The sequence below is a fragment of the Anoplophora glabripennis genome, unplaced genomic scaffold, assembly GCF_000390285.2.
Source record: "Anoplophora glabripennis isolate ALB-LARVAE unplaced genomic scaffold, Agla_2.0 scaffold57, whole genome shotgun sequence".
NCBI lineage: Eukaryota > Metazoa > Arthropoda > Insecta > Coleoptera > Cerambycidae > Anoplophora > Anoplophora glabripennis.
This window is the reverse complement of record NW_019416296.1, coordinates 1,684,661-1,711,985: the sequence shown is the minus strand read 5'-3', so window position 1 is coordinate 1,711,985 and position 27,325 is coordinate 1,684,661. Positions and strand designations below refer to the sequence as shown.

At 31.5% G+C, this 27,325-nt stretch overlaps 3 protein-coding genes across 5 annotated transcripts in view; 1 reads left to right on the top strand and 2 right to left on the bottom strand.

Moving 5' to 3' along the window:
• LOC108917533 overlaps nt 1-27,325 on the top strand; it is a 43,767-nt gene that overhangs the window by 1,041 nt on the left and 15,401 nt on the right. For 2 of the 3 annotated variants that reach the window (XM_018724180.1, XM_018724179.1), the window contains exon 2: nt 13,469-13,727. In XM_018724180.1, the coding sequence (XP_018579696.1) occupies nt 13,477-13,727 (251 nt within the window). In that variant the 5' untranslated portion in view covers nt 13,469-13,476. Of the gene's footprint in view, nt 1-3,509; nt 3,603-13,468; nt 13,728-27,325 lie in introns of those variants that run through there. The other variant, XM_018724178.1, reaches the window with a different exon arrangement.
• On the bottom strand, nt 473-3,301 carry LOC108917535 (cytochrome c oxidase subunit 6C-like). Its single transcript, XM_018724182.1, has 3 exons — nt 3,191-3,301; nt 964-1,131; nt 473-651 (listed from the first exon to the last, which is right to left on the bottom strand). Exons 2-3 carry the CDS (start codon nt 1,128-1,130, stop codon nt 576-578), a joined length of 243 nt encoding a protein of 80 aa, XP_018579698.1. The 5' UTR covers nt 1,131; nt 3,191-3,301; the 3' UTR covers nt 473-575.
• On the bottom strand, nt 13,845-27,269 carry LOC108917534 (carbohydrate sulfotransferase 11-like). Its single transcript, XM_018724181.2, has 6 exons — nt 27,011-27,269; nt 22,231-22,468; nt 19,731-19,987; nt 17,236-17,482; nt 14,270-14,595; nt 13,845-14,185 (listed from the first exon to the last, which is right to left on the bottom strand). The coding sequence occupies exons 2-6, from the start codon at nt 22,396-22,398 to the stop codon at nt 14,050-14,052; spliced, it is 1,134 nt and encodes a 377-aa protein (XP_018579697.1). The 5' UTR covers nt 22,399-22,468; nt 27,011-27,269; the 3' UTR covers nt 13,845-14,049.

The following is a 27,325-nucleotide window of genomic DNA, read 5'->3' as shown; positions in this document are numbered from 1 at the left end:
AAAAATTATGCCTTTTTCAACAGCATTTTTTTTATAGAATCGTATGTAGCCTTATTTTTCATTCAGTCCAATATTCACATTACTTTTGTCAGTTTTTAAAAATGCATCAATATATTTGAAAGTAATACTCAGTAATAGGTACATTAAGTGTAAAATTAGTTTTAAAACAATGACATTCGAACTTACGCATAAAAATTTCTATATTTGGCCTTTTTTCTATCGATATATCCAACTTTAAACGCAAATCCAGCTAGGGCACTTATTATAATAGATCTAATTAGAATTATTTTAGTTTTTTTCGCAAGCAAACCCTGCATCTGTGGCCTTTTCAAGGGGCTGAAACAGTCTTCTTTATCCATTTTTTACTTTCACAAACAATGCTTTCAATTTACGTATTTACTGTTGCTTTAGTAACAGAACTTTTGAATTCATCGGCCTCCTTTGTTAAAAAAATTATAGGATTATTGCAACATTATGAGTTATGTATGTTTTATTGAATACTTTTAAAAATATAGTATTTATTAATAACTAATAAACATTACTACTTTGTATTAAATTATCCACTACAGCGCTTTTTAATCTTCTGGATCACAGGAATCAAAGAGTCCTTTTTTCCTCATTGTTTCAAACTCCTTATTAATGTCGTATGATCTGAAAATACAAGAACAGGATTATAATAAATAAATAATAAAAGTTTGTGGATTTATTCGTAGACAATGTTGACTGTTTGTCTTTTTGGGAACGAATTTTATTTAGCACATGGCAAAAATTGCTGCACTGCTACTTTGTATTTTTTTCTCAAAGTTAGTAAGAAATAAGTCTTTTTTTAGTTTCAGGACCTATGATCACAATTCTAGGAAAAAAACTCCTCAATAAATCATTGAATATTTTTACAGATCTTGAATTATTTCAAGACGAAAAGTATATATTTAATAGACCAGGTTTTAGTAAAGTCGAACTCACTTGTAAAAATTTGCGTAATCGCGTCGATTGTTGTCGCTGAAAACAAATCTCATGTAAACTCCAGCGATCAAAACAGATACACCAGTGGCAATCAAATTTTTTTTGATCTGATTGTAGAGCAATCGACGCATGTTTGGCTTGGAAATTTTCGTCGTTACCTCGGACATCCTGAAATCAAAATCGATTAAAATTATAATAATTTAAATTACATCAGTAATTGCTACGGCAATTACTTCTTTACTGTACTTGTAATTTAGAAAATAAGATTATGTATTTAAAAACTGCATATGTCACACGATATGAAACCATGTCTCTATTATAATTCCTGTAATAGTGTTGTTTGAAGCCGGTGATAAGAGAACGTGTTCTTTCGTTAGAAGCTTCGACAGTTTGTTGTTAAAACAGAGTGTTTTTTGTATTATTTGATGAAATTTTATTGAAAATTAAGTAAAATACACCACAGTTAAATCGGTTATACATAATTTAATAGTTTATTATATTAATTTCAATGTTGATCTTGATTTAATTAAGAGGGCTGTGTGAATTACTGGAAATTCAATAATTGATATTAATGGTAATTATAATACATTTCAAAATAATTCGATATACTGCATAATAATATAATTTTGATTTTATTATTGTTAAAGATATAAAGAGAAAAATATAGATTCTCTTTATGGTGGTTATACTTTTTGATATAATAAAAATAGATGCAGCACTGACAATTATTGGTACAAGTGCAAAGACAAAAATAAACTTTTTTTTCATCACTCAAAAGATATGTTGCCATAACTGTAAGCCGCAGTTGTATGCTGTTTTCCACAGCTGCTAAAATGTTGGAGTTCCTTAGGACATTAAAAAGAAAATATAATATAAATTAATGTCAATTACTTAGAACATGAAGAGGCAACTGCTGTTTTTTTTTGTATGGGCATTATTGGTGCATTGGATAATAGTAGAAAACATGACATGCATGTATTATACTCGTAGATGTAGATGTTTAGAGACTAAGAAATAATGTTCTTTTTTACTAAAATTTTAATGTCTTCAAATTTTTCTGAGTCTTCAGATAGTGTGACTATAACTCCAATTATTGGTGCAGCTACCCTAGAGTCAGTGGCGGCTGGTGCGGAGGGGCTCTGGGCGCCACCCCCTAGAAAAATTGAATTTAAAATTTAGCCTTATGAAAAATATTAAAAAGGAAATGTTAAATTTGTAATATGAAGTCGATTTAACGCGAAATTCTTTGAAAAACATTGAATATGTGAGCTACTCGTAGCTCGCCTCTAAATCTGAAAAGTGTTGACAGCGGTGGTCATGGTTACAGTCGCGCAGCTGTGAAAGGCGGAGTGAGAGTACTGCATATTTACTATGCAGTTTGGGCTCTGTTTAATTTGGACAAAAGCAGAAGAATTGACTTTTATTATAAAAAATAATGAACGTTCGTCCTATATTTCAATAGCACTTAAAATAAAACTACCCAATTTATTTGATTTTTTTCCAATACTTTCTTTGTACCCCCTGGCATGGGAGGCAAAAGCCGCCACTGCCTAAAGTTCTGTTTTCTTCCCCAAATAAAAACAAGTAGATATAAAAAAAGTGTTAAAATGTGTCTATGAACTTTAAAAGGTTTGATGAACTTGTGTTTGTATGTTGTCGACAACTGTTTCTTTAAGTAATTTTGGGAAAAGTATATTTTTTAGAGGCAGGTATTTAAGGTAATTTTTCAACAGTAGATAGTTTTTAATTGTTTCTTATTAGTAAGGATGGCACGGTGCATTTATTTTTGATAGTCCTTTCTTTTCAAATTGATTTTCTAAAACAAAAAACAAAGCTTCGTTACAGTTAACTTCGCAAGATTTATATGGTTTATAGACTACAATACACAGACAATACATCCATATTTCACACAAGTCACTTTTCATATTAAATATCTGAAACATTAAATTTTGAAACACTTGTCCCTATTCACACGCGGTAAGCTTCATCGTGTATTCTTTTACCGAAATTGAAACCTGAACATTTTTAAACTGATAACACGCCTAAGACAAAATGTTAATTACTTGTACACACATAAAATATTAATCTTACATAAGTCCGTGATCCATTACCGGAAAAAATTAGTCACGTTTCTACAATCGATCCGTCTAACATTTAGCACATAAAAAATATAATCAGAAATTTTTAAGGTAAAGGGCGAATAAAGGGTAAAACGTTGCGTACTTACGTGGACAAGTGGACGCCTGGAATCTACAGGAACACGATCACAAGGAACAACTTAAACTTACTTGCACTACGTTGGAGTCCGTTTGAATATGCGGTTGCGCAGTTTTTATTTACACAATTGTAGGTAAAATAAACTGAGAACTGGAAAAAATTAGGTATACTGATAAGTTGTTATTGATAAGAGATTAATAATCTATTGCCTTGGTCTGATATCGATTGTTTGCTGATAGGGAAGTCGGAATTATAGGTACGTGAAGTAGCGACACGTAGGTTTGGTCAAACGCTTGTAATCATTTCTATAAACGGAAAATGTTTATCATTTCTGTGGTTTCCAATGAAACATACTACGGTACTTGAGTTGTTTGCTGTTCTCTGAAGAGTCGGCTCCAAAACATTTTAGAGTTTACAAAATGGTAAATATAGATTTTATAATAAAAATTAATTGTCTTGGAAATTGTATACAGGGTGTTGAGATTTGATTGAGAACGTATAATTTCGATTTTCGACATGTATGCATGTACAAAATCATTATTTTATTCGAATGGTGATTTCGTGAAATCATTTGAGATTTTCTTTTATAGAAAATCCGATAGCGTAGCGTAGTTCAGCTACCTTTATCTTAAATTTGATTAATAATTTTTAGATAGTATACATTTGTGTTACCCTTAAAAAAATTGAATGCAAAGTATGTACCTCAAAATGGTAAACATTGAAAAGGTTTTAATAATGACTAATTAAAAGAAATACAATTTTATAGTGAAATTTCAAAGTTTTTATTACTGTTAATTGGTAATACTAAAATAGTCCAAATAAACACAAAGATAAATTTTTAATGCAACAAAATTTTACACTTTCTTATGTTTCACAAAAAAAAAACAAGGAAAGCTATAAATGAAGGAAATTTGAGATACGCGAGTTTCGCAGTCTGCTGAATAATTAAACCATGTTGCAATATTTTCTATAATAGATCTTTTTTATGATTTCACTTGTCATAAAAATCATAGTAGGCGGCGTAGTGGCATTACATCACTATCGCACTTTATTCTGTGTATAACAATTATTATTAACATCACGGTAGAATATTATTTGTCCCTCTTTGTAAGGCTAAGTGTAGTGTTTAAATTTTTCTGCGATTTCCTCTAAAACATAGAACGTAGAGAAAAACTGACATCAGTGTTTTCGGTGTATATGCTTGCAGGTTTTTTATCTGGATTTTTGGCATTTTCATTTTGTATTTTTTAAATTTTCTTGGAAAAATCGAAGAAAAATTGGTCCATACTAGAATAACTCGACCCTTCTTAATTCATTTTTAAAATCTATTTTCAACTAAATCTGAAGCTAAATTCGAATTCGTTGTACTTAATTTATAATATGTAATAATTATTTCGTTGTTCAACTGGTTTATAACTGTGCAAATTATAAAACAACCACACGGTTTCTGATGTTTTTATTTAGATTTTTAGATACTTTGAGAATTTTTGTTTGCAAATTCCTTTACAATTTTAAACTAGAAACATTTATTTCTACGAAAAATATGAAAATAATCACGCTTGCACTGGTTAAAATTTCGTTCATTGAAAATAATCTCATATGATTATGATAGTTTTCGGTGGCCTTGAATTAGAGATTGAAGCCGTCTCTGGTTTTGTTGTGGTTTTGTACTTTTTATGATGATATTTTCGGATTAAAAACAAACAATTAAAATTTACCTAGTAAACATACGTTATCTTTCAAAATAATAAAAAATAAATAAACAGAGAAATTAAATAACGTTGTAGGAGTATCTCAATATTTGACTTGCAAATAATGCGTCTGTATTTAAAAATAATTTTAGTGCATGGAAGAGTTAGTTCTGCACGTATGCACAGAAAGTGCCAAGGTCAGCAAGAATATTTTTAATTTTTATTGGATATAAAAATAGAATAGGGAAAAAATCTGTTAGAGCAACTATCAAAGAAAAATCAATAAACTTCTATTTGCGTCCGAAATACTTTGATCTTATGAAAAATAAAACTAGAATAAATAATAAATAACCAAAAAAATAATTAACTTAATTATTTCAGTCATTCTTTCAGTAAAATTCATCTTATTGATTTAGAGTACTTGCATATTTTTGGTAATAAATTTTTATTTATGATCTGTGAAAAATAAAAAATGTCGATGTAGCAATTTTGAATTTCCCTTTAAAAAAATTTAAATTGTACTTACCATCGTTTAGCTACTGTGGGTTGAACTGTATTTTAAATTATATTTCTATAAAAAAAATCTTAAATTTCTGAATCATTTATAATTTATTTAATTAAGTAGCTACAAAGACGATATTTTTTTTTTAAATAGCAACACCGTATTTTTTAACATAATTTGACAAACCTTCAAATTCTAAATATAAAATGTGATGTCACAATTCCTTATTGGAGTAGCTGTTTTCGAACAATCAGCAAAAATAACGAAAATAATCTGCAGTCGGCAGGAACTAAAAGAAGCTAAAAGAGCAATAGTAAGCCTTGGATATTAAATAAAAATTGTGTTGTTTGAAAGGAGAGCTATCATTATTGTATTGTCATTGTGTTATTTGAGAACTGTTGTATTTGAATGTGTGTAAAAATATCGTTTTAATTCAGTTGCTAAGATGAATAAGTTATTCAATCCAAAAGAGAAAGTTGAATTAATTTTTCTTCATGTTAATAGCTTAAGTATACGCAATGCGTGCGCTGAATTCCACGCAAGACATCCCGATAAACCTTTTCCAAATCTGGAGTTTTTAAGAACTAACTTAGTAAAACTGAAATCATATTCGCAAAAATATCTAAAAATATACAGGGTATTCTATTTAAATTAACAAAGTTAACATTCGCGACCATTTTGTTTGAACTTCATTTGTTTCTCAAATATCATTTTCGAAAAATTCATAAAAAATCGTACAACTTTTATATTTTACATTTTTTTATAACTTAAAATAAAAAATTTAAAGGGGGGGGGGTTCAAAATATAGTGAATCACACTGTACATACTATAAACATAATCACACTCTGCAGAATGTTTTTATAAAACTATTAACACATGAATTAATTATAATTAATGAGTATTTTTACAAAATTCTCGACAAACAGGAAAGATACATTCCGATGTTTAAATGGGAGATCACGGAGAACAGAGTATAAACCTGAGGGATTATTTCTTTACTTATCTATCTACCGCTATGACCAGCATCATAACGGTGTTAACTGACAAAAGAGATTAACTTCTCGAAAGGGAGTTTATAATTATCATTACACTTTAATTAATACGTGGGAACTTAGAAATATCGTACGTTCAGAGAATGAATACCAGACACCGTATGTCGCTCATGTACAAGGTAACCCAGTGGTTGGTTGTATAGGGTGACACTTAAGTTAGAAGAACAAGAAAACACCAAAACTTTCCAGGAAGGATTTTAATAACAATAAAACAAAACAAACGAACAAAATAACGACACAACGGGCTCGAATAACATTATTAATTAATTTATTGACACGCGACAGCGTACCGCGATTCAGGGAATGCGCGATCCATAGCAAAATTTGGAATGACTTTATCCATTATTAAATTAACCCGACACTCTAAATCTAAGTAGACTGCTCAATGTGGAACCCAAGGAAAAACTGTCTGTTTTTTCGGAGATCTCTCCTGAATTCGACACCTCGCTACGACACGCCCATTTCTTGGGTCCAGACGTTTATGTTCTTATCTTACTGGCGGGAACCCTGAATATTGGGACGTTTTGGCATAAGTATGCCATGTTAACAGTTATCTAATGGGCTGAATTTACATTTACATAAATAATTCTGTGACTAACTGGACTTACAAGTAACCCTAGCCCTCCTCTAGTGACTCCGTGTAGCAATACGGGACGGATTAGTCAATCTCATTTAAACTATTCTTATAGCTTGGAAAATTCGCCCAAAAACCAGCTATTTGATCTATTATTCTTTTTCTAACAACTTCTAACAACTTATTATTGGAATTCTTACGTTCTTTGGAATGCATTTCGCGCGTTATTTGAAATATCGATTTTTCTCTTTATACCAGATGGCCCCGACAGTCTAAGTGAACTTGTTAAAAAATACTGTTAAATTTCATGAAGCCTTCTCCGAAAGACGGCCTTGTGGCGACGCTACCTACTTGAAGACTCTTAACTTTTCGATAAAATTAGTGTTGACTGAAATATTTTACTTTTTGGCCCATCCGTTCCGAGAACTAACAAATAAATTACTACGCGTACCGACTTTTGTTACAATGGGCAATCTTCTCCGTGATCTTTCACAGTGAAAAATTAAAAGGAATCCTTGTATTTCAACGTTTTTATAGTTTAGATGGATTTTCTTATTCTATCCCTGTCTTTCTAAAAGCGCAATTTCTTGTCCATAAAACACCAGCCTTAACTTTGAACCGTTGTATGTATAGCGAATAGATTGATTGGAAATGTATAAAAATGTACAGAACAGTACATCTATTTATAATTTAAAAATCATTACACTTTACTTAATATGTTTATTCTCACATTCTACATTGTAATTAATTTCTACTCTTCTGTGGAGTCTTGTGCAGTGGTAGGAGTAATGTTAACCATTAAATTGTATTAGAATTATTAGATATGTAACCCAGCTGCTAAATAGCTAAAAAAAATTATATTTGTGCCTAAACATACATACGAGTTTATAATATATATTAAACTTACCCCCAAAAATATACTTTTATCGAGGGTGAAGAACCCTGCAGCTGTGACAGTGGCGTTTTGGTGGCTCAGTTGTAATGAATAAATGTCTGCCTGAAAATGAGATAAAAAAAATTGTATCGGTAGTGTAATTATTACATGTACATTCAGAGTCTTTGGCGTAAAATGTATTCAAATACAGCGTGTAAGTCGTCAGAAATGAAGGAGTATTTTCATAGATCTGATAGGAATTAGACGGAATGGAAAGGGTAAAGACCAAAGATGTGGACTAAGTGAGTGAGGGAAGTTAACAACTTCGCCCTTACTTTCGTTTTTGATTTGAATACAGAGTGTTAAAGGTTGAACAGCTCCAGGGCTGTTTGCCACCAAATACCGGCCAGAGGACTTAATCTTCAGTTTTAGGGTTTTATCTGAAGAAGGGAGCGACATATCTCCCGAAATGTCAAGAGGTTTAAAATAATATATATTTTGGTGGAAATCAGTCCTGGAATAGTTCATCCATTGGCAACTGACACGGAAGCCTACAAACTTAGCACAGGGTGCTAAGAAGAAGTGAAGGAAAAGAAAAATTAACTAAATATTGAGTGCAAAAATAAATCACTCATAGATGATTAATTGGGATATACAGTGTTGAAATTAATTCACTTCGCGGGGTCTCTTTCTGTCCTGGCTGAGACCCGCCGGCTGAGACCCGCCGCCGCCAGCTAAGGCTTGTTCTTCTGGCGATCACGCTTTTCTGTACCATCTAACGGGCCCCTTCAACTGTGGTCGTGAAAAAATGTAGGTGTTGACAAATAAATGGATTCAGCTCTGCTTGTTGTGAAATAAAATCTGCCGTGGTTTCAAAGCTAAAAATCCAGGAGACCTTATATAAATATTATTATTGTTGACCAGTAAAGTTCCATTTGCGTATGACGTACGACAGATTTTATTAAGAAAAACATATCAGAATGAAAAACTGAGTATGTGCGCAGAATTGTAATGTCTAGGCCTTTATATTTACTTGATTTTAGATTTTTCTCAAAGTAGGATTAGAATTAATATTTTGCGAAAATATGTAATTTTTCATTCTGAGAAACTGTTGCTCTTTGAACCATTATTTATGGGTATGGACACCTTGTATGTTCCAAACCCATCGCACTTACAAATGGTTCCAGGTCCACGTAAATATTGATGAGTCTGTGCAACAGTCTCGGCGTATCCTCGCAGTTCTGCTTCACTTTCGCAGATGCGCTTGTTATAGCTGCCAGGGCGAAGAAGTTCAAGATGCCCCAGAAGTCGCTCGCTCTGGTGTTTGCTTCGCTTATGGACTCCCCTTGGGAAAAAGCTATAAAGTCGAGAGCTACTGTGTAACCAAGAGAGATTATGGTCGCCGACGTTAGGCCGAAGTAAATGGCCAATTCTGGCCCGCAGGTCTTGTTGAGGAGTTGGCTTAGTTCGCATGTTTCATCGTAAAGCATCAGAAGCTGAAAAAAAAGCGAGTAGAAATAATAATAGGGTACTTGAATAGCCAACTTTATGACTAGAACTGTGTCCATTGTACTTTTCAATTTCAATTTGTAAGTACGTAGGAAAATGCGGTATAGACGAAATTATATAAGTTATATGAAAAAGTTGTTGGTTATATGAAAAATAACTCTTAGTAATGAAATTAGGAACTTTCAAACCAATAAGTTAATCTTTACCTTGTCGAGCATATTTTGACCGTCGTTAGATAGTGTCTTCAGCAGTTGATGAGGCCTAACTTTGCTCTTCCTCAGGGAATAGACGTCCGTACAGGATAGTTCTGGATAAGTGAATTCCTCTAGAGTTTTGTTGATAATCATCAATCTATTGGAGCATCCAGAGAACATGGCGATGTAGGTGCATACGTATACCATGCAGCTAAAGCCAGGAAGGTAGAGGCATATCCACAGGAATAATGGGACGGATCTAAGATAAAATGTGTAAATTGGGACTGTTCTAAGTTAGTACTTGGATTAATAAATGGTTTATTCGTTATAAACAAAAAATGTATATATTTTCGGTGTAACATTCAAAAGTGAGAATGCGGTAACAAGTGCTCAATTTAACATAAGAAAAAAAGTTTAAGTAGCGCGTCTTAAATAATTTGGTCGTATACAAAATGGTTGTTAGGTATGTAGGTTTGGATAATGAAGGGGGTGATTCTTTAGATTTATTTGTAGATTGTCATTTGGCAATAAGTTTCCTTCAACTAAACACCTTAGTTTTCGAGTCTTAGGTGTCTTTTTAAAAAATATCACATCTACGTAAATATTTCAAAAGAATTTTGGTATAGGTATATTAATCAAGGCGAGAAAAACTAATTTTATGATTTTTTAAACAGATCACTCCCTAGAAGGTTTTTTCAGGATTAGATTGATGCGTTAGAAGAGACTCACTAGCCAAAAACACTTATAGCATGTTCTAATATCCATTATCTTTCTAACTATTATGTCTAGTTCACAAAACAAACACTGTTGCCAATCAGAGATATATTTATGCCGATCAACTTTCCCTAACCCGACCAAACTGTTGCCAATACATCAATTTTGACAAATATGAAGTGGAAATACCTTTGTTCCAGTTCTGACGTATTTATTCTAACAATATAATTCTCGTTAAGGTTAATACGTTTTTCCCACCGATACTCTAATGCTTCCAGAGCCTCTTGCAAAAAATATTATGCAACTTCGGCAAATCGCACATATATCATCCCTGCTTGAAAAAATTCTCATAGAAATCTTTTTTCTCTAAACTGTTAAAAATATTATCCTTTCTATAATCGGAACGTATTTGGGGACCACCCTGTATAATTAAAAATATTTACTTAACTGTTTAAGAAATTGTTTTTTCCATTTTTGTAAAATATAATATGTAGAAATAGGATTTAAAATAAGATTTTTTTTTAATCAATTTTGAGTTGAAATTTTAAATAATCTGTAAACGCCTTTTGCACACGATCGTTTTGTCGTGGGAAATTATGCTGAAACGACTGAAAAGATAAAACAGAGGATGTGGTAAGTCGATAAATTTATCAACACAGAGAAGTAATAAACATAAACCTTTCAAACTTCACCTATGTAGAGAAAAAGTTAAATTTTGTAACGTGTTTTTTTAGTTCATGGCGTAGCTTCGGAAGTTTCTTTTGGATTAATATACAATGTGGAACAGCCAAATGGAATAAATTGTAAATAATACATTATTAATTATGCACGTATAAACAATTATTAGGACATGAAATATTAATAATTTGAGAATTTGAAATGACATATGGTCTAAATAACAGCTTGTCTAATGATTTAATTGTTGTACGTTTAAACACATTTTTTCTGATTTTTACTACCTTTTGGCTTGGATCACGTCGATTATCAGAGCCGTAGGTGCTGAGAGTACCAGAGCTATCAGCATTATAAAAATGCAACCAGAATCATCGTGCCGTTTTGGAATCTTCAGTTCCTTGAAATCTGTGAGCATTTCGCAGAGTCTGCTATAAACATGACGGATATCTTCTCTGAAGTACGTCACTCTTATATTTATGAAGAATAATAATATCGATGAACCATACAATTGAACGCAATATTTTACTTGAGAAATGAAGCTGTATCTGTAACAACGAATTTACTAGTAGTTACATATTAAATGTTTCCTATAGTTAACTTTAGAAGCTTTAGCTTTGAAAATATTTACTACCATTTAGCTACTAAATTATTTTAACGTTCCAATTAGTATTTACCATATAAACTTTACTGTGTGAATATAGTTACCCTCTGTATCCAAATCTGTCTTCTTTGTTAGGAAGGGAGTAAAGACTCCAAACTAAAATGAAAAGATAAATTACAATGTAGAGTATGTTCCAAGTGATTAGCAGTTTGCTAGCTGGTTGAAAATTGCTTGATGATGTAGCTTGGCCCACAATTTTCGGCAGCATAAAAATAAACTTTGTTATCGATATGGCTACCATTGTTATTGGCTGAGTATTCTTGGTCTGTTCACAAATGCTGTATTTAACACGAATAATAGTGAAGGTTTTTAAATACAAATATGTACATATTATTCTACCCACTGCTAATATAGTTCCAATAATAAATTACTCCGTTCAATAATTTGCCCATCAAGTAATATTAACTTAATAGCATTGAAGTTGTATTTTAGAATATTAGATAATGCGTAATGATTGTAACAATGCTTTTGTAATAAAGGTTTAGGTTTTTGGGAATTAGCTATAAATTATATTACATTGTTTCATTTGGGTATTACAGCTGACCCAAATGACTTAAATATTTTTATTATTATTATTACTTACTGGACATCTTTAATAGCTACTATTAAATAAATGTGTATCGTTTGTCGTGCTTGCCGTTACAGTTCATAATATAACCAGAATAATGAATGTTTTATAAATTAAGCCATACATATTTAAAAAAGTTACCCTGAACTTAATAATATTATACAGGATGTTTCGTATGTACGTTCCGATAGCAATAGTGTGTTAAATTTTAGAAAAAAGATATTTTTCTATACCTATATAAAGTTCGTTGTACTGTCTTTGATATCTATGCACAGTTCAAGTCAATATATTCAATTGCTGCAGAGCTAAGTACTCGTGTTCTTGTAAACGTATGAAAGTGAGCTTATCAATTTTTTTTAATCTGATCTTGTTGTGCTCGAAAACCGTCGATTAACAATATGAGACCTTGTTGATACCGTTGGCATTTCAAAAGGTTTGGTAAATATCATTTTAAAAGATTTGTTGTGCCTTAGACCCATCAAATCTTGTTTGGTTCCAAAGACGCCCAACTTTTTGGAAAAACAGCGTCGCGTTGACATGTATAAAACAATGATTTCTGTCTACCAAGACGTCATGAAACACGGAAACACGACCCGGAAGCAACCGATTAATCGAGTAAATATCGTGCGAATGATGAACCAAGACCGAAAAAACTACGCCAAAGTCACTCAAAAATCAAGGTCATATTGACAGTTTTCTTTGAATATCGTGGCCTAGTGCATTATGAATTTTTTCCAACCAGCCAAATTGTTAATTATTTCGCTTGCGTGATGCTATTCGCCGCAAAAGGCCGGAATTATGAACAGACAACTTTTGGTTTTTGCATCATGATAATGCAGCATTGATAATTCGAGACCATTTCACCAAAAATTTAACACATATTGTTCCGCAAGCACCGTATTCGCCTGATTTAGCACCGAGTAACTTCTGGCTATTCCCTAAACTCAAAAGACCACTCCGTGGACACCGTTTCAACTCGAGGGAATAAAAGCCAAATTGACGAAAGTATTGAAGGCCATACCCAAAAAGGGCTTTTCAGACTGTTTCTAGAATTGGAAAAAAAGGTTGACATGAGTGCATTGTATCGGGTGGGGAATACTTTGAAGAGGATGTAATTGATTTTTTAAACAAATGCACTTTATTTTTTGGACAAGATGTGTCCATTGGATTTTTTTTCTCTTAGAATTGACAGTTGTACCAATGTTTTTACCAGGCTTTAAGATCCCTCTACTGTCTATCTATTCTAACTACTTCTTTCAAATTTTTAATTCCAGATTCGACCATGGACTTTGACTTTGATCTGGATGAAGACAGGATCAACAGTTTTCTTCTAAACAAATTGGAGGAAATAAAGGCTAAAAATGAAAAACTGGGCGTTACGTTGCAGGATCGACGGCAATTTTTGCATGGAATAGCAGAAAGCCTTAACACGGAGATGGACGAGACTAATATAAAAATTAGCCCGCAACCCTGGAAGAAAATATTTAACAATAAATATGTCCTGGGAGTCACAATAGAAAATAACGATTCCAGGTAAGTGAAAGCACAAGGACTACAATAGGTACTTGTTATGTCAGATGGTCTCGTGTAATTTAACCAAATATATTAAGGAAAAAAATCGGTAGGACGTGGCGGACAAAAACACGGGCATATTTACAAAAAGTTTATTCTATGTTTGCAAAGTAACATCAGTTATCGTAGATTATCCGTAAATAATTAACAATTCAAGTCTATAAGAATGTAACGTACTACTTGGCTAAAGGTTTCTATCTTATCTAAGTATCACAATAGTTTTAAAAACGTCTTATAATTATTCAAACGACGGAATTGGTGGAGTTAAGTGTACCTACGGAATTCAGTACACTTTTGGCAATTCGTTTTGACGAAAATCCTTCAGTGTGATGGCCGCTAGAAGCGTCGACGGATCCTTGTCGGGAATGCCTAGCTCGAGATACCCTTGAATGGAGTAGTTGAACAGTTCGAAGTCGTATCTGAAAAAAAAAAGAATGAAGATATTGTAAGGTACCATGCACTCTGCTAAATATGGACAGTTTTTTCCACATTCAGTGAATTACCTGTAGATGTGATAGAGTTGCAATATCTGCGACCTGGTGAGTTGCGAGTAGTATTTCTCTAGTTGACTCGCGGTTGTTCCTCTTCCGGAATTCTTCCATTCCGGTTTGATGAGGTGTTCCAGGCGGGCTTTCTTAATTAAGTACATTTGGTCCTCCTGTAGAGTTTCCGTGTGGGCTATTATCTTGAAGTTGAACATGCAGGGCGTGCAAAATTCCACAATCGGCGTCCAGTGCATGTCCAGTCGGTCTCCGTTCCTGACTGAGTCCACCAAGTACTCCACGAACTCCGGGAAGGTTGGCCATCGTTGTGTGGTAAAACTCTTTTTCTGAAAGAAAGGAAAAATGTCACTGATTAACTAATATACAGGGCCAGAAAATTCACATGGTCCATCTGCTTTTACATGAGAGCGACAAAGTAAAGAAAAGAAATCCCTGCGATAGACAAAGATGGCTATAGTGAAGACGTTTCATAATCTGAATAGTCACCGCCCGTTTCGGGTTAGAAGTGGGAGTGACTATTCAGATTATGAAACGTCTTCAATATAACCATCCTTGTCTATCGCATGGATTTCTATGACTTACATTATCGCTCTGACGTAACGGCCGATGTACCCATGGGGACTTTCCGAACCTGTATACAGATAAGTGTATAGATACACATTTTGTAAAAAAAATCATCGGTGCGCTGTCATGTTCACTTCATGTAAACAACGAAAATAATATTATAATAAATTTTAATATTGTTATACCAAAGTAGTCCTTAAGAGAATTAACAATTACACGAGTTAAATCCTTCGAAGTGGCGCACAGTGGGAAATATGAAAATGAAAATGACAATTTTTGTAACACTGAATAAAAATTAGTAGTAGAAAAAAAAACAAAAACAAAAAAATTAAATAAACAAAAAGAAAAAACAAAAAAAAATAAGAAAATAGAAAAACAATCGTTTTAAAGACTGTTATTTTTGCGCGGTAAAAGGGCTTAAGTCTTATATAAATAGAGATAAAAATGCAGTCCAACGAATAATTTCGGTAAATAATATAGATTTTGAGTTTTTAACTGAAATTGTTGAAATTTTTATAATTTATCGAATGAAATTTTATCTATCTAAATATCAACTTATTTTTTGTGGATTTGAGAATAAGTTTCAAGGGCTTGAGGTTAAGTTTCTATGGACATAGTATAGGTTTGAGCCTTCAAAAATACAAAATATTAGCTACAGAATAGAGTTTTCAGTCACATTTTTTGGTTTGGAAAATATCCTTCTTTTGACTTTCTAGCTCAGATTTCTTGGATTTGAGGTTAGATATTTAAGAATAGAGGTGAGAGACATCAAAAATAAAAAATATAAGTTCCAGAAAATAGTTTTCAAGAACTTCTACTCTTTGGTGTGGAACATATACATTCTATGAATTTCTAGCTCAGGTTTGTAGAATTTTAAGTTGGGTTATGAGAGTTTGGGGTTAGGTTTTGAAGGGTTTGAGGTTAGGTTTTTATGGGTGTAAGTTTATGGTTTTCGAATTAGGAAATATAAGCTCAAAAATATAGTTTTCAAGTAATTAACCCATAGATTCAGAAAAGAGCCAGTGTATTACTTTGAGGTTAGTTTTGATGAATTTGAGGTTATATTTTTGAGTTCAGATATGAAATTTTTGATTTTTTTATTTATAAATACCGAATTATCTTCGGTGTTGAGGCTGATGGGTCCCCACTCGATTTAAAAAATTCCTATATAAATATATCAAATCCTCGCGCCAGGATCATAAAATTAAGCATTTTTGAAGAAGAATAAAAAAGAAATAACCACTGTACGGTTAAAATAGCCGAGTGCATAGAATTATTTCCCATATTTCCCACTGTGTGACGCTTAGATCACTGGTGGGAATATTTAACAGAATAATATAGAAAATAAAATCTGTCAAGTGTTTTAGAAATTGTTTTTTTTTATTTCGGCGTTAACCTACATATATAAATGTTTTACTAAATACAAATGTTTAAAAATATAACAAGTATTATGGCATTATGCAAAACAACTTATAATATTGAATAAAAAAATTGGAATATTTAGTAAATAATAATTTTTTAATAATGTCAATAACAGTAGAATTAGTTATAAAAATAAGGTATTTTTAGTAATTTTTTATCGCGATTTACTTCTATAATAACATTTGGTTTAATAGGGTACATTATCTGTAAAAAATTGAAAACCAATTTTTTTTTAATTCGAAAAAAAAAATAGAATAAAAAAAGATCCCACTCTGGAACCTATCTCATATATTTACATAATGAAATAGAATTATCTTGAGAATTTTTTCAAAAAGCTCTTTTATGGTATAAAAATTAAAAAAAAACTCCACAAATCAAAAAGTACTATATTTATATATTTTTTTTTTTGTAAAACTACATTTCAAAGCGAACAAAATGAAAAACAAAGTTTATCAGGTATTTGAATTTTTTTTCCCAAAATATTCAAATCCTCATAACTTCCTGAGGGGTTAAAATAAAAATTTGAAAAATTCGTGAAATGGGTACTAAATAATAACAAAAAATCAGGAAAATTAATCAGTGATTTGGAATTGAATGCTCCATATTTAGCTGCGTTTTTTTTATTATATTAAGATTAAGTAATTGAATGTTCTTCGATGAGGAAAAAATAAACAAGGACATGTTGAGTGTCTGGATCTCAATCTATCGTTTTGGAATAAAAAATAAACAATTTCGAACAATGATTTCAACAGTTTCAGTGTCTCTCTAATTTCAGGTTAATTATTTTTCATTATTCACCGTTTCATATTTATTGTTACAATTAAATTGATTGTTTATAATTCATAACACTTGTGTGTAAAGTACCTTATTTCACTAATCATATCTCATTTCGTGAAGAAATTGTTACTTACACATTTATAGTACAAATATTGCTCATTCGAAAATTACGATAATTAAATATAACAAACCGCTATATTTACCTTGGTTTTGTACCTATACTTGATAATGATTTCGTTGCCCAATTTGCGGTGATGGGTATGCGGTAGTGCATATTGCAGCTTGTCTCTATAAGCGGACAGCAGGCGTTCTAACGGGTGCCGAGCTATTAAAAAGGAAATGGAAGAGTTGAAGGCTTTCTTCAGGGCTAGCAGAGAAGGCCGTGGGTACCTCTGTCTTGCTAACGTCATAGGCACTAGTTTGCTCTTCTTCAAAAATTTCGGACTGTATCTGAAATTTAAAAAGAGCGTTACTGGGTCCTGATATAAGTGTATAAATATATTTCTTGTTTTAATAGCCACTTTCACTATGATTGTTGAAATGTATTAATAAGAATTTGATCGTAAATAGGTAGTTGCTAAAGATTTTGAAGGTATTAATATATATTATATGATTGATTTTTATTCTTTTCCAATACGAACATTTAAGTAATTCATGTAAAATAGCACCTCAGATATAGCGAATTGTTTATTTGTTTTTATTAGAGGGATTAAAAATACATACAGGGCGAGTCAGTTTTTTGTAGACAAACGTTACAGGAGATAGAACACATGTTTTTAAAAAGAAAAGTTCCAATAATCATATGTCGTAGAAGGCTTCGTTTCCGAGATACTGGGTGTTGAATATAATTTTTTTCTCGAATTTTCATTATAACTTATACACGAATGCTTCGATTTTTTTCATATTTGGGGGATAATGCCTAATAATTAAGGGGCATAAAAAAACGATAAGAATGTTCAAAAACTTGCACAGTGGCGGAGTGGAGGGGGTGCTCAACCCCTTTCTTAAACAGAACTTCTACGCCAATGACTATTTAAAAAAAACTCTTATTTTAATTATCTACATACAGTTTAACAAAAATGTCCCTTCTTCTGTTTCGAAATTCCTGTGCGTTTCCGAGTTACATATTTTGATTTTTAGTGTTTGATGTGGTACTAAATTAATTTATTTATTATCAATTATCGGCTAAATATTTAATTCTTTCAACGAAACCTACCTAAATATGGTTTGTTAGGATTCTAAAAAGCTGAAATCTCTTATTCTTTATCTCTTTCCAATGTAGTCAAAATAAATATTTGTTACCATACTCAAATACAAGACTTTTATAAGTTGAAATCTGTTTAGTACAGGGATGCACATACCGCGGCCCACTGTCGATATTTATGCGGCCCGCCAACGAATTTTAAAAGTATTCTACTCGCCGCGCTCCGGTCCAAGCATATTACTACGAGACTAGAAATCTGTCGCATCAACTAGATTACCGTCTGGCAAATGAAAATTTGGAAGCAATTATACGTGTGGCTACAAAAAACGTAGAGACAAATATAAAAAAACTTGTTAGTTCAATGCAATGTCATGCATCAAAATAATAAAACATGAAATATTACATTGTAATGATTACATAATTATTACAACAAACATTTTTGAAGGTTATTTTATTTTTATCGTTGTATTTCATACTATTTAAAAATAAAAACTTTTGTGTTAATAAATATTGTTTGTAGTGGTCCGTCCTTGGCTTATATTTTTCCCGAGTGGCCCCTGTTCCCTATAAGTCTGTGTATCCCTGGTTTAGTACACTAATTTTAATCCTTATTTATTATGTGCTGCGTAAATACTAATGTACTGCAACTAAATTACAAAAAAAAAACATTGGATGGTGTTAATGTTTATGGAGAAATTTTTTGAATTTATAACAATATTTAATTAACAACTTCTTAAAACTTTTTGGCAACTGCACAATAATATATTGTATGTATGCAATGTAACATATTTCAACTTATAAAAGTCTTGTATATGAGTATAGCTTGATATAACAAATATTTATTTTGACTACATTGGAAAGAGATAAAGAATAAGAGATTTCGGCTTTTTAGAATCCTTAACAAACCATATTTAGGTAGGTTTCGTTGAAAGAATTAAATATTTAGCCGATAATTGATAATAAATAAATTACTTAATTTAGTACCACAACGAACACTAAAATCAAAATAACTTAGAAACGCACAGGAATTTCGAAACAGAAGAAGGGACATTATTTTTGTTAAACTGTATGTAGACAGTGAAAATAAAGTTTTTTTTAGAAACAGTCATTGGCGTAGAAGTTCTGTTTAAGAAAGGGGTTGAGCACCCCCTCCACTCTGCCACTGTGCAAGTTTTTGAACATTCTTATCGCTTGTTTTATGCCCCTTAATTAATAGGCATTATCCCCCAAACATGAAAAAAATCTAAGCATTCGTTTATAAGTTATAATGAAAATTCGAGAAAAAAAAATTATATTCAACACCCTGTATCTCGGAAACGAAGCCTTCTACGACATATGTTTATAGGAACTTTTCTTTTTAAAAATACGTGTTCTATCTCATGTTAAAGTTTGTCTACAAAAAACTGACTCACCCTGTATATTTAATTCCTCGGGGTTAAAAAATTGATAATAAACTTGGGAACTGAAATAGTGTTATTAGTTATTTTTACTTACCCGGCTAGTATATTGAAATTGTACATCCAAGACGTGCTAGCAGCCTTGAATACGTTGCACCACACTAGATGGTGCTTATTGTCCACTAGGAATTCCCAGGGGTTAGGTCTGTGCAACGTGTCGTTGCCAGGACGATCCAGTCCTAACACCCTACACATCCTTTTCAGGTGCTTTCTACGCATATCGAGTCTCCTCGCTATCAGCGTCATATTCTGGTTTAGCTTTGGTTCAACTATGATGTTCTCCTTCTGGTCAAACTAAGACAAAAATGGGTGGTAATTGCAGTTAGTTGTGGAAGTGTGAAAAGTATCAAACATTTTTTCAAGCGAATTTGACATTTTTATTTTCGTCTCATACGCAATTTACGTATCGGTGAAGCCGCTTATATGAGTATAAAACATTATATTTGGAAAAAGGGACGAAATTACCGGTTTTTTAATAAGTAAGTAGTTTGCACGCAATAGGTACTGGTTTTTGAATTTTTATGAAATCGTATCCTAATAATGAATGTCCTAGGCAAATTAGGAAAAAATTGCTTAGCAGGTTTCCGAGATATACAGGGTGGTCACTTTTAAGGTGTACACCGTTATTATCGCCTGAACTAGAAGATTTATAGGGTTGGTTAAATTACAAGAAAGTTGCATATTTTCAAGCCATTTCGGATCATGAAAAGAAACTGGAGATAAGTTGCACTGTTCCTGAAATAAGCTGAAAAAACCTTAAATAAATAAGGAAACTGTTTCAAGTAGGTACACTAATTACTTAGAAAAAATTATCCTGAAGCCTTCTGATGAACAGCTAAAAGAAGGAATATTTGATGGGCCCCAAATTCGTACCCACTTTAATGAATGATAAAAATTTTTTTGCAGTAATTTTGAAAACGTTGTTGAATATTTCCTAGGCAAAAAAAGTACAAAAAGTTTATAGTGAAGCAGCTAGCGGAAAATTTTACAAAATTAGGATGTTTAATGAATGTAAAATTGCTCTTCTTACATTCTAATTGGAATTTTTTCGGAAAATGTTGGAGATTGTAGCGAAGAACAAGGGGAAAGGGCCTTTTGTAGTTAGTAATCCCAAAAACGCATAGAGCCTATAAAAATTGTTCAAAATGGATATTTTTGAAATATTTTCTTTAGGAATTTCCTAAGAGATCCCTCACGAACTTTTTGAGAAAAATTACTCTAAATTTATTAAGTTAAGCAAGGCTAAATTAGGTTTTTTAATGCTTTTGGAGTAATTTTTACATGGCAATGAATTATTCATAGCAAACCTTTGTTTTTTAATGGTTGAAATTGATATAATTAGAATACTTTAAGAAGAAAAGGCAAATAACTGATAAATTTAGATTTTGTAAATGTTATTTTTTATTAATGTTTAGCCTAGAAATCTAGAATTAATCTTTCATGAAAGTAAATCATCAAATAATATTTTTTTTACTAATCGCCGATATTTTAGTCGTTTTTGAGGTTAAGAAACTTTTTTATTTTTTTAGGTTAGGATATGTTAGATATGGAGTTCTTGAAATAAAATTCACATACTTTTTACGATGATAACCTATTAATAATTTACTTTTATTTACGAATCAACAAGTGATATTGAATTTTAAAACAATAATACTTTATAACTTGTTTTTAGGTTATGTTAGGTTAGGTTGGGATAGACTATGTGAATTTAAATTTGTTGCAAAACGCTAAGTGTATATTTTGCGTATAAATCAGTTTTTTATTACTTTATTTTGATTTTTTATTGTTTATAATATTGATTTCAGTGATGTTTAAGAAAAAAAGGAATATCTTACACAGAAAGTTAAAATGTTAATCAATTTATATAAATTTAGTGTAATTTTTCCCAAAAAGGGTCTCTTAGGAAATTCTCATATAAACGCTCTAGGCGTTTTTGGGACTACTAACTACAAAAAATGCAGATTGCTGTTGGATGTTGAAAAGATATACATATTCTCTAAATTGGAAAAAAGAGGAATAGGGTACTGCTACATAGATATTTTGAAAGCATATTTTGCGTTCGTTTTTCTTTTTTGTTTTTGTTTATTTTTTTGATTTGTTATATTGTTGTTGGCGTGTTAATTGGGTCAAATTAAAAACCTTTTATGCTTGCACTTTTTTCTCTAAAATGTATTTTTGAGGAGTTATATGCCTTTACAATGACGCATTTTAGAGAAAAAAGTGCAAGAATAAAAAATTGTTATTTTGACCCTATTAACTCTGTGTAGGTACTTTAATTTCAAAATATTAACTATTTTAACAAAAAATCTAGATTTCCACTGATTTTGAGTTATTTTTTGAGCGAAACAACTACTCTGCGGATTAAAGTTCCTTTACTAAATACAACAGGTGATCCGCAAGAGTAATTGTTTTTCACAACACAATCTAGTTACTCATACCTTTAGATTTCAACCCACTAAAATAAAACACCAAGAACATTAACCCCAAAAAAGCGAAAAAAAAAACAATACTAGGTTGATACCTATATTTTCACTTACCTGCTGATGTATGTAAGAGTGCTGCTGTACGGGCCTCATGTAGTGATCGGTGGCAACGAGTAGTACCAATAGTACCGGTACCACACATATGGCCGTGAAGAACACCACGCATCTCCTGACTACCCTCCATCCGTTCACTTGTGACTTCCGTCTTTTTCTCAGTTTCATGATTTCATACTACGGTTTTCCCAGCGAGGGTTTTGGCAGTATAGTTTTCAGCGATGCTCATTCTGCTCATCTAGACAATTTGAAACATAGTTTTTTCATTATGTAATTACCTCAGAAAACAGTGGTGGAATCTGTTGTGGTGACTGTTGTATACCACAGACTCTTGAGATAAAACTAATTGGATTTGAATCAACCTATCCTAAATATGTTTTTGAAAGTTATATAAATCGTCGAAAGTTATTTATTGTGGCACAGTTTTAGTTTTTTCTGTTTATTTGGGTATTTTACCATTAGAAATAAAAATAAATATTTGTCTAGATAATATTTCTTGATAGATTTTTAGTAAAAAGAGATTTAATTTGCCGCTCCGAAAAATTAAAAATAGTTTACAATACCAAAACTGCATACCTATCTGTAAAAAACAAATTTAGAACCTATTTTGTTTTTTAAGGAGACGATACGTTTGTTATATATCTTTTTGTTGGAAAGATACCAAAAGATAATATTTGTCTGAAGATTTCAAACCAATCGATTCGATTATAACGTGTACCAAGTTTGAAGTAGAGGGGGGCTTTCTGAAAAAATACTTCAAAAGTAAAGTTAAATTGATTTAAAATTGATTGTTTTTAACTCGAGATGCTGTAGTTGCTGTACGTATGAACTCTGTTTTCTGGAACATCCTAAATAGGTTGTATATACTTGTAGGTGTAGGTACTATATGGAAATATTAGTATAAATAAGCTGGGATTTAGTTATTGATTTTGAGGATGCAAGTTCTTTTTCATACTTCTCACGTTTACTCAAGTACCTCATAAGATGTTTGACAAATATTAATTACAAGATACAACTGAAATAATTAAAAGTAAATATTCACTGAGGGAGCACTATTATCAAGAAGCTTTTAAATTTTACAAAACTGATTTTTTAACAATTCCTATGTGTGTTTTTAATTATTAGGACCTATTTCTAAAACAAATAGCCATCTATTTTTCTTAAATGAAAGATTTTTAACTCATCATTATCCACTATTCAGTAAACTTCTTCAAGTTCTTCAGTAAAGTGTGCAAAACTTAAGATAAATCTACGCCAAACATTTTTTAACAAACTTGTATTTTTAGTCTAAGTAATTTACCCTCTATAAAATAGATAGAAGATGGTTAGTCTACCCTAAATTATATTGATATGACTCCATCAAACAGTTTGTTAAATATTGTTTAGGAAATTTAACCTTAAAAAAACATTTCTTTAATTCCAAAAAATCATGGAAAATATACTAGAAGGCCTAAATAAATAATTTGATTTAAAGAATTTTAAATTCAACATATTTTCAGAAATTATAAAATTTAAAATTATATCAATTTGATTAATTAAAATTTTAATTAGGTATACGTATTTCACAAAGTTAAATTGATTTTCAGAATACTTCATTTGTACTTCGGGGAAAGAAAGCAGTCACATTATTTCAGACTGTTATTTAACACAGTTAATGAAATTTTAATAATGATGTCATTTTAATATTTACCGGTACAGTTTTTAAAACCTAATCTAACTAACTTTTTCAGGAATACTTTTGACAAATTTGGAAATATGTATTTTAGATACATTCTGAAATACAATTGACTGAATTACATGTGACTAATTATAAATTGAAATTCCCCGTATTTCCCCGTCTGAAATAAAAGTTGAAGTTACGAATACGAAAATTCACGAAATTAGCTCGAGGTAGTCGAAAGATATTAAAAAAAAGTTATTTACTTTTTCAGTTGTGACACGAGCTCCGTTATTATCAATTTTTGGACTAGGGCCAGTTTAGTTAAATCGACTTGTTTTGAGCCGTATTATATCTGGTGGAGCGTTGTACAGACCCTTTTGGGAACAACCTAAAGGTTGGCAACGATTTTTTAAATATCTTTTAAACCCGCTGAAGAATCAATAGCAAAGGACCCCGCACAAATCTTATGGAAATTGGGTCCCGGTCAAATTCGCTGAATTTTTGATATGTGATAGAGTTCATCATACTGGTCAATTGTCTCAATGGCCACAAAGCTCAAAAATGGATAGTTTGGCCGGTACAGAGCTTTAAAGCTCCGAATATCCTCCACGGATTTATGTATATGCGCAGTGTGTATAGACTTTTGAAATAGCCTATTTCATTTTTTTTATTATCTAGGTTTATATTTTTGAGGTTGCTGAATTCAGATCTGTTGTTAGATTTTCAAAATTGACAGTTGGCAGCTGTCAAATAGCTGTCAATGTGCTATAATAAAGCCAAAAACTTGTTTTTTTATGTTTTATCTTTCTTTTTTTTTAGTTCGATAAGTTCAAAGACGATATCAAATCAATAACAATGACTATCGGCAGCTGTCATTTAGCTGTCAACAATTCTTCAAAGTCCGGTAATAAAGTCAAAAAATTATTTTTTGTTTATAACTTCAAGTTTTTTAGATAAGTGAATATAAATATGATATAAAATTATGTAGTCATCAGCTTACAGCTGTCAACAAGCTGTCAACTAACTGTCAAAATGCAATAATAAAGTCAAAAAGTTACTTTTTTTAAAAAGCTTTAAGTTGCTTAGATCACTGAGTTCAAAAGTGATGTCATAAACTTATATCATGTTTGATTTCTTATCCACAAAGTTAAGCACAAAAAATAAGTTACTTGCTCTATTATTGCATTTTGACAGTTAGTTGACAGCTTGTTGACAGCTGTAAGCTGATGACTACATAATTTTATATCATATTTATATTCACTTATCTAAAAAACTTGAAGTTATAAACAAAAAATAATTTTTTGACTTTATTACCGGACTTTGAAGAATTGTTGACAGCTAAATGACAGCTGCCGATAGTCATTGTTATTGATTTGATATCGTCTTTGAACTTATCGAACTAAAAAAAAAGAAAGATAAAACATAAAAAAACAAGTTTTTGGCTTTATTATAGCACATTGACAGCTATTTGACAGCTGCCAACTGTCAATTTTGAAAATCTAACAACAGATCTGAATTCAGCAACCTCAAAAATATAAACCTAGATAATAAAAAAAATGAAATAGGCTATTTCAAAAGTCTATACACACTGCGCATATACATAAATCCGTGGAGGATATTCGGAGCTTTAAAGCTCTGTACCGGCCAAACTATCCATTTTTGAGCTTTGTGGCCATTGAGACAATTGACCAGTATGATGAACTCTATCACATATCAAAAATTCAGCGAATTTGACCGGGACCCAATTTCCATAAGATTTGTGCGGGGTCCTTTAGTATGTGTATTTGGCTATTGAAGACTCATATTTATACGAATAAAGGTTAACTCAAACCCACAATTTCATAGATACCTCAGTAGATAAATGGTAAATATTTTGATGCTTGAAAAACGTTCGTTTTGATTTTGAACCATAAAAGATGGTAATTGAAATAATTATTTCCTCTTAAAAAGTTTTTATAAAGCACATGATTTTAAAGTAAAATGGAAAAATATATCAATCTAAAAATATTCAGACGTAAATAAATGTTTCTTAAGATCTCTAACGAGTTGTAGATACTTGCCTAATAAAAAAAGAGAAAATATAATATTTTATTATTAATACGAATACAAACTAATAAATTTAACTTAAATAGTAATCTTTAATGTTTGAAAATATTTATTTGCATGTGAAAGTGAACTTCACAACTGTTTTTAATGTGTTTTTGATAAGAAATTGTTGCAGAATAATATATTTTACTACTCGAAATGTACATATACAGAGTGATTCACAAATGGTAACCAAAAATTAAAATTCATTCTTCATCTTTCCTATAAAGTTTTTATCTAGGACGCTTCGTTAAAAAGATACAGGGTGTTAAACATTTTTAATTTTTTAAATAACTTAAAAACTAGTAAGTGAAATAATTTGAAATTGGGCACATTTATTTATGTAAACATTGTCTAAAATCTATCGTATTTTTCTAAATAAAATAGTACGCCACTGTTTTACGGTATCAACCATGATATTTTCGGATTCGTCTTTCAATTTTCTTCAAATTACTACTCTCTTATGTCGAAAAAAAGCCTTCTTGCATCATCGACCTTGGACACGATATGACATGAGAAAGATAATTCCTGATCGAAGATAAAATACGTGAAAAACGATACATCTTTTATTAAGGTGGTTATGAAAAAGTGGATTCCATGCAAACCCAATTTTTTGTGACCCTGTCAGGTGGTTTATAAAATATTAAAAAAAAACTTTATTAATTATCCACTAGTATTTAAATTGTTGATGTTCATTTTGCCAAGGAACACCCTGTAGAAGTTTTGCAGTAGAATTAAGACGCATCTTGTTTAAAGTATTATATTACAAACCATAAAAAAAATCATTTAATAAATTTGAAATAAATTGGATCATTAATTAATAATTGTAGAAAATGTTTGTACAGCTTAAGGGCTTTATTTTTCGTTAATATGAAAAACGCAATAATGAAAACTGTAGATGTAGAAGAATCTAGAGGTTAATAAAGAATTGTCGACATTACGAGGTAGTTCCGAATAGTTTCCGTGACATAACTAAAGTTCGAGTATTCTTGATTACTCGAATAGTGTATCTTAGAACATTCACCACAAAATTACCTTCTGTTCTCAACTTTTCCCCGGTTGGTACTAAATTCCAAAAGACGGCCGAGACTTGCCAGATCCACACTCAAATTAAAGCGCACGGCACATGAATTTTAAGATCACTGTTCAGGCGACTTATCCCGGTTATTTTTGGCTGGCAAAGGAGCGATGAATGGAGCGGCGGATGGGGAGGGTTTCATTGAGTATCGGGGGGTGCTCACTGCAGTGCAGCGCGGTTGGGAGCGGTCGATTTTTGTGTACAATCCGGCTGATTCTGCGCCCAGCGCACTCCAGATCGGCCCGTGCAATCGCGGATGACAATCTTTTATC